Source organism: Mesocricetus auratus, unplaced genomic scaffold (genome assembly GCF_017639785.1).
Source record: "Mesocricetus auratus isolate SY011 unplaced genomic scaffold, BCM_Maur_2.0 Super-Scaffold_100015, whole genome shotgun sequence".
In the NCBI taxonomy this organism is placed as follows: Eukaryota; Metazoa; Chordata; class Mammalia; order Rodentia; family Cricetidae; genus Mesocricetus; species Mesocricetus auratus.
The window spans coordinates 54,544,729-54,558,632 of record NW_024429198.1 but is presented as its reverse complement, the minus strand read 5'-3'; the positions used below and the strand labels follow the sequence as shown (position 1 = coordinate 54,558,632).

General features: G+C 50.1%; 1 protein-coding gene across 3 annotated transcripts in view; it reads right to left on the bottom strand.

Annotated features, from left to right (window-relative positions):
- Mocos (molybdenum cofactor sulfurase) overlaps positions 1 to 8,214 on the bottom strand; it is a 48,807-nt gene extending 40,593 nt beyond the window's left edge. For all 3 annotated transcript variants that reach the window (XM_040757954.1, XM_040757952.1, XM_040757953.1), the window contains exons 1-2: positions 8,073 to 8,214; positions 599 to 688 (exon numbers count right to left, since the gene is read on the bottom strand). In XM_040757954.1, the coding sequence (XP_040613888.1) occupies positions 599 to 688; positions 8,073 to 8,214 (232 nt within the window). The remainder of the gene's footprint in view (positions 1 to 598; positions 689 to 8,072) is intronic.
- Between the last annotated feature and the right edge of the window lie 5,690 nt (positions 8,215 to 13,904).

The following is a 13,904-nucleotide window of genomic DNA, read 5'->3' as shown; positions in this document are numbered from 1 at the left end:
CGACACCTGTTCCTCTCCCGACTCCGCTGACATGCACACTGCCAGCCAACACTATTGTCTTTCTACAAATGCAGATGCCCATGATGCCAGCTGCCTGCATGCACAACCTTCTGAACAGCTGCTAAGCACATTTAGTTGGAGATTGTTTGGCTAAGATCTTGTCTTCCAGGTCTAGATGAAGGTCTCCACCAAGAAAGGTGCTATGTTTTCTTCTGATGTTATAGCACTACAACCACACACCATAGCGGCTCAAGGAATGTATACAGTGAGTGAATGAATGTTCCTTGTGGACCCATACCCTGTGTACTGTACAGTGTTTTGCCACCACCCAACGCAGCACTTTCAAACATATATTTTCTTCCTGACACCGACCCATTCCAGAAGTGGTCTGTGTGTCTCTGAGTCAGAACTTTCTACCTCAGACTCATGTGTATGGTGCACAATGACCCAGGGTGCTGGACAGACCCTCTATCTGGCCTGGGTCTGATTTTGCTCTATGTATTTGCCATGTACTCCATGAAGCCAACATGAATAAACAGAAATTAATCAATTAATCGGCTGTGTGTTGGCTAAAATCTTTGTGTGTCGTGTTCCTTACCATAGACATTTTCCATGAGATCCTTAGTGAAGTTTGTGAGCTGGCTCTGGGGGAACAAGGTGGCTCCTGCATGGTCAAGGTAGACAGTTCCTGAAAAAAAAAATAAATCACAGATAAAGCTGCAGGTTCTTCTCCACTGCTCATAAAGTCACCCTAGTCATGTTATGTAAACCTGACCCTTGTGAACACATTTGTGGTGAGATGTTGTTTATGATTTATTAAAGCTTGCCCGAGGATTCAGAAAGAAAAATCAGTCTCGGACCATGGAAGCCAGGCACACACCTTTAATCCCAGCATCCAGAAGCTAGGAGGTGGTGGTACACACCTTTAATCCTAGAACTCAGGATTAAGAGACAGATGTATCTCTGTGAGTTCAAGGCCACCCAGATCTACACAAGAGTGAATTTGTCTAAAAAGAATTATAACTCACATCTTTAAGCCCAACATTAGGGAAGTAAGACAAAAGCAAGGTCTTAGAGAGGCATTCATTCTCCAGCCACACTGAAGATAGATAGTGAAAGACCCCTACCCAGGACCCCCTAGGAAAAGAAAAACAAGGTCAGGCCGTTGCCTAATGAAAAAACCCAGACCAGGTGCCTCACCCAGCTGGCAGGATGTCAAACAGGATCTGTGGTCACCAGAGCAGTCATGGGACCCGGATAATAATTGCTGAAGCGTGCCAGGGTCTTTTATGTGGCAATACCAGGACACCTAGTCCTTGGCAACTACCCCTGCCCCCAGTTGTGTCTATGATCACCATAGTAGTCATGGGACCCGGATAATAATTGCTGAAGCATGCCGGGGTCTTTCATGAAGTAATACCAGGAAACTTAGTCCGTGGGAACTACCCCTGCCCCCAAAATGAGCCAATGAAATGCCTGTTACTTATGTAACCATTAAACTCTATAAATATTGTACTCCCTGCAAGCCCGGTATGCTCTGCACCCGAGTTGCAGTAGCATCCGCAGGCGCCTGTGTACTCAATAAATCACCTCTTGCATTTGCAGCCAGTGGTCTGGCCCCGGTTCTTGGGCAGAGGGTTCGGTTCAGTGCCCGGCGCTTTGATGCCGAGGTCTTTCACATTTATTCTCCAGCCACCGTGAGGAGAGGTTACAGTCTGAGGTTGGTGAGAGCTTGTGGAGACAGGACCAGCCCATTCAGCCTGAGGTAGTGGTAAGAAGCTAGTGTCCAGCTGCTTTGCTTTTCTGATATTCAGCTTGAAGCTTGAAGCCCCATGTCAGTCTCTGGGTCTTTCATTTACCCGTGTTACAAACACCAGTACCCATTCTTTTGTTTCATCGGGTCTCTGTTTGTTTTTGAGGCAGGATTTCACATATTCCCATGCTGGCCTCAAATTCTCTATGAAGTCAATGCATGCCTTTGAATTCTTGATCCTCCTGCCTCAGCCTCCCAAGAGCTGGGATTCCAGGTATGCAGCAACACACCCGCTGTCTCAAATCCTTCAACAGAGCTGACATCCCTGAGCTGCTTTACGTGTGTTTCTTAGTGTAACCCAATAAGAAGTGCCCAGCAGACCTTTGTGACGAATGATGACGCGGTGGTTTCACACTCATTCCCACCTCATTCTGAAAACTGGGTGTTTCCAGGAAGGCGAACCCTGACCTTCCATCCACATGCTGCTCTGCTGTCCTCGAGCCTAGACTCACTAATAGGGCTTCCGAGAAGACAGAGGGTAGGAAGCCACCCTCACAGCCTTGCCCCTGAAGACAAAAGACAAACTTACAAGCAGGAGAGACTCGGATCTGCTGATCAGATCGGCAGAGATGGAGAGATGAGTGCCTCACGGGGGGAGTAAGGATGAGGGCAGCAAGTCAATGGCTAACAGAGGGATGGGTTGGGGCAGCCTCATGGAATATAATAATAGCACTTTGGCCACATCAGTCACACATTAAATGCAGTCACGTTGCCCCAACAACTCCTTCTGCAGGTGTATCTCATGAAACCTATGATTCTGCAAAATGGCCTGCATATGAAGATGTCTAATGCACCATTATAAAAAAAATCACAAGTTTGAAAAAGGAATGGCCATTAGTATGTGTCTCAGATAAGGTTTGTCCACATCTACTCACTGCTTCTAAAGTACAGGCATGAGACGGAGCTGGCATGAGATGGGGCCAGAGCTGGTTGGTAAAGCCCTTGCCACGAGAGCTTAGCAATCTGACTTGGATCTCCAGATCCCACCGGGGGGGGGGGGGGGGGGGCAGGGCAGGTGGGTGCTTGGGCCACTCTGACCAGCCATCCTGTCTACGCCACAAGCATCAGGGTGATGAAAGACCCTGGCGCAAATAATCAAGGTGGGTGATGACTGAAGAGCCACAGGTTGCCTTATGCTCATAACAAGTGCTCACACACACCTGTGAAACCGCACACGCACACCTGAGAGCATTGGCATTTGGGCACACAAACAAACACAGTACTCAGACGAAGCAAATTCTGGGATTCCATTTCAAATTCATAAAATAGGAATGAATCTATGTATTTTTTAATTCACTTAACAGTTTTGTGTGTCATGCAGGGTAGATTTTGGTTTTGTTGTTGTTGTTGTTGTTGTTGTTGTTTGTTTTTTTGTTGAGACAGGGTTTCTCTGTATTGTTTTGGAGCCTGTCCTGGAACTCGCTCTGGAGACCAGACTGGCTTCGAACTCACAGAGATCCGCCTGCCTCTGCCTCCCGAGTGCTGGGACTAAAGGCGTGGACCACCAACGGCCGGCTGATTTTTGTTTGTTTTACAACAATTTCATCGAGATGTAACCCACATACCATAAAACCCATTCTCTGTGAGTGTACCACTTAGTGGTTGTAGTGTGCTTGAGTTCTGGAACATCACCTCCCTCCGAAATCATCATCATTAGTCATATCTCCACACCCTCCAGCCGTGTCTGAAAGTGAGAAACGCTATGGTTCGCCTTCATAGGAAAGGAGGCACATAAGTATCAACACAGACAATGCTGAAGAAGCACACCAGTGACAGCCACTGGCCCGGGGGTGGCAGGGTAAGAGCAGGCGGAACCCAGGGAATGTTCCTTGGCCGTTCATTTGTCATCTTTTGAGTCTGATGACTATTAATATTGAATCTGAATATATCATCTAAACTCCCCCAATGTTGTAAAAGTGTTTTCTAGGACACCCATGCTCCAGATGGCCCCACACCCACAAGTATGTGGTCAGCACAAATTGAGTATAGTGGATAATAATAATAATAGTAATAATAATAATAATAATAGAGGACACAGAGTTCAGAGGGTGTAGGAGGGTGGAGGTTGAGTCTGGGAGGAGCTGGGGGAGAAGTGGAAAGTGAAGATAACCAAAATACATGATATAAAATTCTAAGAGAATTAAAAACATCTTTTTAAAAATAATTCCTGTATCATTCACTGAAGACTGTGAAATAAAAGTTCACCAAATGAAAGAACGGCTTTGGGCATCCAATAGTCACTGTACTAAAATGTTCATGTGGGAACTGGGGTGATGGCTTCTTGGTTAAGAGCATTGGCTCCTCTTCAATTCCCAACCCCCACATGAGGGCTTGAAACCAGTCCCAGAGGATCTGATGCTGTCTTCTGGCCTCCATAGGCACCAGGCATGCATGTAATACACAGACACATGTGCCAGACAAAATACCCATACGCATAAATACATTTTAATTTTTAATTATAATTTTAAAAAAGATCTTTGGGTGAAGATCCAATGCATGGTGAGACCCAGGCTCTGAGGAGCTCTGTACACCTTGCCCAAAGTCTTCCAAAGGACTAGGAAACCATTCAGAAAGATCCTGCTTTGTTTGGCTTTGGTTCAACAGTTAATCTTGCAAAGAAAGACAACTGAGTTAGGTGAACCAGGGATCTGGTCTTAGGAGGCCAACAGTGCAAATCCAAGTCAGCCAGCCAAACAGAATCTTGGCTCACCCAGCAGCCATTCTAGACCTCTGTTCTGACATTCGCAAGTGGGATGACAGTAGGTATTTGACAGAATCCAGCTGGATGCCTGGAACACAACAAACACAGTTTTCAGAGTGAAGAAAAGCAGGCAACTGGGGCTGGAGAGATGGCTCAGAGGTTAAGAGCACTGACTGTTCTTCCAGAGGTCCTGAGTTCAATTCCCAGCAACCACATGGTGGCTCACAACCACCTTGAATGAGATCTGGTGTCCTCTGCTGGTGTGCATAAGATTGTATACATAATAAATAAATAAAATAAAATAAAGAAAAGCAGGCAACCGATCCAAAAGCCAACTAACATTAGGTCTTGCAGAAAAAGAAGTCAAGGCCGGGCGTTGGTGGCGCACGCCTTTAATCCCAGCACTCGGGAGGCAGAGGCAGGTGGATCTCTGTGAGTTCGAGGCCAGCCTGGTCTACAAAGTGAGTTCCAGGACAGCCTCCAAAGCTACAGAGAAACCCTATCTCGGAAAAGAAAGAAAGAAAGAAAGAAAGAAAGAAAGAAAGAAAGAAAGAGAAGTCAAACTACTTTTATTTTCTTTGGCAATACTTGACTGCTTCATTAGTTGTCTCGCACTAAGAAACTAATATTCAGAGACAGAGAGATGCTGAGGGGAGATAGAGACTAGGTAGAGGGGGAGGGGAAAGGAGAGAGAGGGCAGGAGGGAGGGAAAGGGGAGAGGGGGAGGGGGAAAGGAGACAGAGGGCAGGAGGGAGGGAAAGGGGAGAGGGGGAGAGAGACCAGGATTCCTCCGGGCCATGAACCTTTAATTGCCAGTCGGCACCTGATGCTGGAAGTCTACCCAGGCCACAGCTGGACAGTCAATACACCCCTTTCACCAAGGCCAGGAAACCCCTATCCAACTAGTTGTTGAGCAGAACTTTTCAGCTCCTATAGTCTGTACATTTAATTGCTCAGAACACCAGTTGTTAAGCAGGTACATTTTCAACTCTGCAGAAAATCTCCAGGGAGGGGAAGAAGAGGTAGAGGCTAGACCACTCTGGCTCCATGGGGGTTACTCCCCAGCCTCTCTCCAGCTTGTTTCTATGGAGAAAAAAAAAAAGTGAATCTGCTCCAGTATCTCAGAGGTAGGAAAAAGGACCTGTTTAGGCCACAAAAGTCTACTTCAGGGATGGAGAGTTTTCTGAGTGCTCACCACCCAAGCCTGAGGCCAGAGTTCCATCCCTTAGATGGGCATAAAATAGCTGGGCATGGCGGTGTACACCTGTAATGCCTTGGCTAGGGAGGTGGAGATGGGTTCGGACCCTGCCTCAAGAAATAAGGCAGAGAACGACAGAGGAAGACACTTGTCACATCCTCTCGTCTCTGTACACAAGTGCACACGCACAAAATGTATTCTAGGCCAGGCATGGTGGCACACACCTTTAACCCCAGGCACAGCAGACAGAGGCAGATAATCTCTGTGTGTTCAAGGTGATCCTGGTCTACATAGAAAGCTCCAGACCAGCCAGGACTACCCAGTGAATAAATCTCTCTTTTCCTTCCCACCCCTTCTCTCTAGGGGGGTGTCTACCTCAACCACAGTGCATCCAGGGAATTCTCTAAGTAAGTAAAGGACCTGCTGGGTATAGTGACTCTCACCTGTAATCCTACCACTTGAGAGGCTGAGGCAGAAAGATGGTCACAAGATTGAGGCCAGCCTGGGCTAAATAATGACTTCTAGGGCTGAGTACAGAGTGAGACTGTCTAAAAGTGCATACATACATACATGCATGCATACATACATACATGCAACATGCATACATACATGCATACATACATAATGTATGCATACATACATGCATGCATAGGTACATACATGCATAGGTACATACATACATGCAACATGCATACATATATACATGTATGCACGTACATACATACATACATACATACATACATACAAGAACCTACATACCATCACTGTGGGTGTTAAAAGGCTTTAAAGGCCAGCCTGGAGGACCGGCTGCTATAAGCTAATGTCAAGTTCAGGTGCTGCTCTCTGGGGAAAAGGAGTGGGACCAGGAGGGACCTGAACATACCTGTATGAATCGCTGAGGGTTGAGAGATCAAGATTGGCGGATTTGAGGTTATAGAACTGTGACTCTGAAATAATCATTCACCGGGCTCGGGGACCTGCCTCAGAAAGAGAGGCCTCCTGCCCTGTGCACCTGTGGGTACTCACAGCCGACTGCTTCTGTTTGGTAGGAAACCCCCTAGTAAGGGCAGAGAGGGAGAGGGGGATGAAGGGAGGCAGCCATGATGTTAAGGGTGTCTCCAGCCAGTGGCCCAGCATTGGGAAGAATGGGGAGTCGTACAAAGGAAGGAAGGGAGACCCAGGGAGGAGGCCACCTTCCCGTGACCAAAGGATACTTAATTACTATTCCAAACAGGAAAAGACTAAAGCACCGCTGTTCTGTCCCACGCAGCGGGGCAGTGTGTGACCACTCCGAGTGACCAAACAGACCCGTGTCCCCCGGCCCATGACCTTCCTGCTCCACAGTGGGTTCTTGAAGTTTGATGAAGCGCCCCCCTCCCAGTCACGTTCCTGACTAAGGGCGAGTACTCAGCCCGCAGCAGTGGGCTGGACTCTGCTACGCCTGCACTTAATCCGAGCTTGATATCCAACTCAATTAACAGGTTCCACCTTGTGATCCCAAAGGGTGTGATCTGGTCCGACTCGCAGGCTCGCAGGCTTGTCCTGCTAAGGCTCAAATTGCACTCTTCTCTAATTCTCCCAGCTTCCCAGCAAGCTAGAGCGCACATAGAGCATTGTTCTGGCTACAGAAAAGAGAAAAATGAGGCTGGGTGCCAGGCGATCTTGGGTGGACACGCCTTTAAACCCAGATCTCAAAGTTCAAGGCAAGCCTCCACTACATAGCGAGTTCAAAGTCAACCTGGACCACATGACTACATAGAACCCTGTTTAAACTACCAAGAGGAATAGTAGTAGTAATGTTTCGGAAAGAATGCAGACAGGACTTCGCTACGGAGAGAGGGGCGTGGCCTCGCGAGATCTGCCAGTTGTTTGATCACCGTCTCTGGGTTCTCCGCCGCCACAGAATCACTTTTCCAAACTGCGTGCGATGGCCTCCCGCGCACCCCTGACCCCGTGTGGGGCATCCGAGAAACACCTCTGCTCAATATCCTGAACTGTGTGAGCTTGGCTGCGATGGGGTCTTTAGGGTCGGATATTCTCTCGGCAACAGAGGCGGGCAAGGAGAGCCTTTTTGAAGTGTAAAATGAGACCCAAAGAGAGGCCAGGCTGGTCTCGCACCACGGAGCAGTCTAGGCAACCGTTATGGCAAAGAGTCTTGCTACTGTGGAAGGGACTGCGGGGAGCCCGCTACCCAAGCAGGCGCTCACAATCTCTCCCAGACTTTCGATTCCCAAGGAGTCCATCTCTTCTTGATCGTTTAGCTGAGATCAAGCACAAAGTGCGCCCCAAATGAGACAGCGCGCCTCGCACGCAGGTTCCAGCCCCGCGTGTCCCCGCGTGTCCCCGCACCCGCCCCTCACCTGCTAGGCGGCCGAACTCCAGGTCCCGCAGCTCTCTCATGCTGCGCAGCCGGTAGCCGTGGGCCAGGCGCGGTGCGATGGCTTCTGGATGGCGCTGGAAGTCCGGGGGCTCAGGTCCCCGCCCGGCCGCCCCGCCGGCCATGGCCCTCGCCTGCGGTCTAAGGGGTCCAGGCCACCCAGCCCGGGAAGTGCGCGAGGCCAGAGACTTCGCGGGGCGGCAGTGGGTGACTCGGGTCCCCACCCAGGGGCGGTGCCTCGCGGGCCAGCCTCCTCTCAGCGCGCTGACTCACTGTGAGTGCTTTCACTTCGGTGTGGCCTTTGGCCACCTAGGACAGGACCCAGCCACGCACTCCGCGGTCTCTGACACAGCCCGGCACTACTCAGGTGACATCCCAGACACCTGGGTGGGATCCTGGGATATCTCCGTGCCACTAAGGCTGGTGCGTGCTTTCTCGATAGGCATGTGTGATCCCGGGTGCCCCTCGCCCAGAACCGGGGACCCTGGTCCCATGAGCTTCAGATCCGAAAGGGAAGGGCACTTGGACTGCTGGGGTCGCCAGTGCTCCGCGTTTCAGAGGAAAGCCACTGGACTGCTTGATAAACTCCCAGCGGTTGTGCAACATCGGAGCCCGAAAGCTCCAGTGTGACCCGGTCAAGGGCTGCTCAGAGCACAGCGACCCTGTGCCAGCGCGCTGCTGGGAGAGCCAGGCAAACCCGCCAGCCCAAGGACTGGGAGGACAGGTGTGCCAAGCGCAGGCTAGAGGTGGTTGGTTGTGCAATCCCTGGTGGCACGGGAAGACACCGTCAGAACTCAGGCAAGGCACCACTAGGGAACAAGTTCTCACGAATAGCATGCACTGTGGGACTAGGAAAGAGACTCACATCCCTGCTCAATGGAGAACCCAGACTGAGGCCCAGAAGCCAACAGCTGGGCGACCAGATGGGAGGTCACCACTCCCAAGTTTGAAGCCTGGATCAAAGCCAGCCACTCCCAGCCCAACATTCTGGGTTAGGGCCAAAGATGTAGTGGGAAGGGCGATGATGGTAGAGAAGCCTAGTGGTTAAGTATACCCTCTCCCTTGGTGCTGCCTCAAAGTTTGGGCAGACGTGTTCTGGCCCAGAACAGTGGGGTTATGATGGGATTCAGGGACAAGTGGGGTCGGGAAGCCTGGCTCAGAGATCGGGAGTCAGGGAACTCAGGCACAGAGAAACAATGTGGGGCTCCATTGAGAGCATTTAAGTGGAGATTGCTAATCAGTACTAAAAATGTTAGTGTCGCCGGGCGGTGATGGCGCATGCCTTTAATCCCAGCACTCGGGAGGCAGAGGCAGGCGGATCTCTGTGAGTTCGAGGCCAGGCTGGACCGACAGCCTCCAAAACAATACAGAGAAACCCTGTCTCGAAAAACCAAAAAAAAAAAAAAAAAAATGTTAGTGTCTGAGTCTGGAGAAATAAGACACATGGAGGCTTGTGAGGGCACCTCAGGAGCTCGGGAAAGAGGGCGGGGTGGTGACAGTGACACAGAGAAAGCTAGTATAAACGGGAGAACCAGAGGGCAGGGCCTGGTGGTCTGTGAGGGTTACCATAACTTAGTTTACTTTGACCTAACGAGGTCAGTTCTGTCACTTTATAAGGGTCAACGCGGATGGAGACACAGCTCACTCCGCAGTGAGCCCCAGAAGACCTTTGCCTCTTGGCCTTGGAGGAAGTTGGGCGTCCAGGCCTATCACCATGAATCAAATCTCCGGGTAAGTTAGCATGAGTTTCGGGTGGGTGTTTCCTACAAGAGTGAATTTGGTTTAGGTCATGCAAGTATTTCATCCACCTAAGTAGCGTGTTCCTCCCTAAAAGGGGAGCTGCACATCTAGGTACCGGGGTGGTTAGGAAATCAGAAGAGGCCAGTTGAGCAATGGAGCGGGTTTCTTTCCCAAGCACAGCAATTTGCTGCAGTAGAACAAATTAGACGGCAATGGAAAGAGAGAAAAAGCAGGAAGCTCCGTCCCCGGAGGGGCTGGAGAGACCTTTTCTGTGTGTAGAAGCTGTAGGGCAGCTTGGAATCATGAAGAGATGGAACAAGGGTCCATTCATAATATTCACATTCATAATGTAATGTTGGGAAGAAAGCCGGGAGCACTGGCAGAATCAGAGCCCGCAGGCTGCACACACACGGGTGGGCTCCTCCTGCTGCTGTTTTTCCTGGGAGCTGAACTTCTGCGTTCATTCAGAAGCTGCCCCTCCCTCTTCCTTCTGGGCTGGGACGCACCTCCCCTCCCCTCTGCTCTCTGCCTCTCAAGTCCATACCACCAAGAAGGGGGAAGGATATTAGTCATTCTACACAGTAACTGACAAGTAACATTGGAGGATGATTCCTGCTGGCTTATTTGCCTTAGCAAATTGATACACCCCTAATTCTGTAACTGGGTGACAATGCACCCTGCTAGGTGTGGTGGACAGACCCCCCCAAAAAAAGCCATTCGGGGGCTAAGGGTGCAGCTCCTTGGTAAAGCGTTTTCAAGCATGGGGAAACCCTGGATTAGAACCTCAATTGAGCAAGGGAGGAGGGAGGGAAGAGGGTGGGGTGGGAGGGAGGGATGGAGTGGGGAGGAAATCAGAGAGAAGACTATGATACAGTGGAAACTCTGACTCAAAAATCAAAAGTGCTTGGGGGCGTGGAATTCACTTCCCAGCTTCTCTTTATACTGAAAATAGCCAGAATCCTAAATTCTAGTCAAGGATACTGGACAGAACTATGTGGACTTCAAGAAACTCCCTTAGTTAGGGAGGGTTTCTCTCTTCTTTTCTAGCTGGGATGCAGAGACCACGGCAGGCCAAGCAGCAAGAAGACACGGGGCAGACTTAGAGCCTGGGTGTCTGATGTTGAGGAATTCCCTGACCATCCCGGGTTGCCTAATTCGACTTTTTCAGAAATAGTCTATCTTGTATAAAGGAGAGATAATTTTACATTTTCTTTCATACATAGTTGAAGTGAAAATCAATTAATACTCTAATATTCTTTCCATTCACAGAGATGAAGGAGAGGTTTGCCCGTGGTGAAAGCCAGGGTGAGCCCAGACGCAAAACCTCATCCACGGATTCCTCCAGTGGAGGTTCTGAGCTGCACTTAGGTGGCCTTCGGGAACACACAGAACTCAGTCAAGGCAACCCTCAGGACAGCCAGTGGCCACTAGCTGGAGGGGGCGCTTGAGAGAGCTGACAGAGCTAATGCTCAGATCCCAGGAGGGCGCCTTCCAACTTGGTTCCAGAGCAATAGGCCCACCTGACTGGGTTCAGGGTTCTCTAGATCTTCCAGCTTCCAGAGTGCCACCATCCCTTCTGTCTCTCCCTTCCCTCCAGCCTTATGGTCTCTGTCATCCAGGCTTCTGGCTTGTGATGGCAGGGGGCTCCAAGTGAGCCACCTCCTATTTGTTAGAAGGGGAAGGAGTAACAAAATACATCCGTTGGTATCCCATCTATGGACTTGCCATTTAGAGACTATACAAGGAACTTTTAAACATATAAGAAGGTAGTATGATGACCCCGATACCCAGGGTGAAGCATCCAAATATATTCTATTTGGGGATTTCTCAGGCATACCAATTAACACCCAGAAGGGTGTGTCTATGAACATCTCTCAAAACTGTGGTTAAACATACCTGCCATTGTACGCACTAGTTTTATAGGTCTGTGTGCTCGTTACACAAGCTCCAGAACCCTTTTGTCCTGTGATAGTGTGCGCATCACACATCTCCCCTCCCTCAGGCTCTGGTCAGCACCACTGTACTGTCTTTAGGCATGCTTTCTCTGGAGAGCTAGTTAAGTGAGTCACACAGCATCTCCCTTTGTAGCATGAACCCTCCGACGTTAACTGTCTTAGGTAGGGTTTCCACTGCTGTGAACCATAACCATAGAAACCTTTTTTTAACTTTCTCTTTATTTACCCTTTGTGTCTTTCACAGCATGCATCTGGAGACATTCATTTCCCATCCCTGCATACCCACCCTCTACCCTTGCAGCCCCTGCCACAGATACAATTTAAGAGAAAAAAGAAAGGGGGGAAATCTTGTCATGGAAGCTGTAGTGTGACAGTGTGTCATCCGTATATCTTTACCTGCTAAGTGTTCATCACTGCAAAGAGCCATTGGTCTGGTTCGAGGCCTCTGGTGTCTGCACACTATCGATGCTGGGCCTCACTGGGTCCTCCTGGTTACCTGCTGTTGCCCTGTGTTGTGGAGCCCCTGCAGCTTGGGTCTGCAGGCCACAGATGGGGTGGATGTTGGGTGGGTCAACTCATAACCGTGGTTCTGGGCCTGGGTAGTTGCAGGTTGGTCAGCCCGCCAGCTCTCCCTTGTCCTCACCACAGGGTGAGTTTACTTTCTGAAGTGATGAGCAAGGGGCAGGGCCAGCTCTGCTTTCAAGTCCTCAGTCAGATCTCCCACACCCACACCTTCGGGGCCAGCTCTACTGTGTTGTCCAGGCGTGAGGTAGGGGTCACTCGCCCGAGTGCTACAGTTGATGAGCAGGGTAGCTCTCCTGCTATATGACTTTGACTTTAATGCCAGATTCCCCCAGCTGCCTCCAGTGAGCAGCATGGGGGGGGGCATGACACCTCTCTGCTGCCCATGCTGCCATATGACAGGTGGGTAATGGGGACAGCTCTCCCATGCTCACACTATCAGACTGGCTTGCTCACACCTCTGCCAATGGGGTTGGCTCTATTGTGCTGCCCATGTGAGGTGCAGGACCTACTCCCCTGAATGTTGCAAGACCGCAGCAATATAAAGGATTTCTCTGTAGCTTTGGAGCCTGTCCAGGAACTCACTCTGTAGACCAGGCTGGCCTCAAACTCACAGAGATTCGCCTGCCTCTGCCTGCTCAGTGCTGGGACTAAAGGTGTGCGCCACCACTGCCCAGCCAGAGTCAATTTTGAAAGGCCAAAAGAATGGGTAATATGGCCCCAAAGTGCTTACAAGGAGCTAGGCATGGTAGCTCCCACGAAACCGCAGCAGTTGAAAGGCAGAGGCACAGGGAGACCAAGAGACACTTACTGAGCTGGAGAGATGGCTCTAAGGTTAGAAGCACATGCTGACCTTGGAGGGGACCTGAGTTCTATTCCCAGCACCCACAGGCATCACACAGCCACCTGTAACTCAAGCTCCAAGGAAATCCAACACCCTGGCCTCCTGGCACACCTGCATTCGCTTGTACACACCCACACACATCTACACATAACTGAAACATAAAATCGATTTTTCCAGCACATGCAGTGCTGGAGATGCCTCAGTAGATAAGAACATCAGCTGGACCTGCATTCCCTAGGGGCCCTCCCAGCCCTCCCTTCTAGTCCACTCTATTCTCTTGTGCCAGCAGCCGGGGGGGGGGGTGGGGGGTGGGGGTGGGCCTCAGGTCAGGTGACTCACACTATCCTCCCTGTCCTCCATTACAATCCCTCTTCTTACCCTCAGCTCAGGAACAGTGTGCATACAGGTCTCCTCTCCCCACCTCAACTGCATTCCCTGGAGCTCAAGGCCAGCCTGGGCTACACAGAGTGTTTCAGGCCAGCCAGGGTCACACAGAGGAACTGTCTCAAAGATCAAAAACACAAAAATAAGGCCCAGAGAGTCAGAGATAAAAGGGATATACCACAAAACAGTATCGATTATATACAGTAAGCCCACAGCCAATGTCAACCTAAATGGAGAGAAACTGAAAGCATTTCCACTAAAATCAGGAACAAGGCAAAGCTGTCCACTTTTTCCATACCTATTCTATAAAGTCTTAAAGTCTTAGCTAGAACCATAAAGACAACTGAAGGAGATCAAAAGGACACAACTA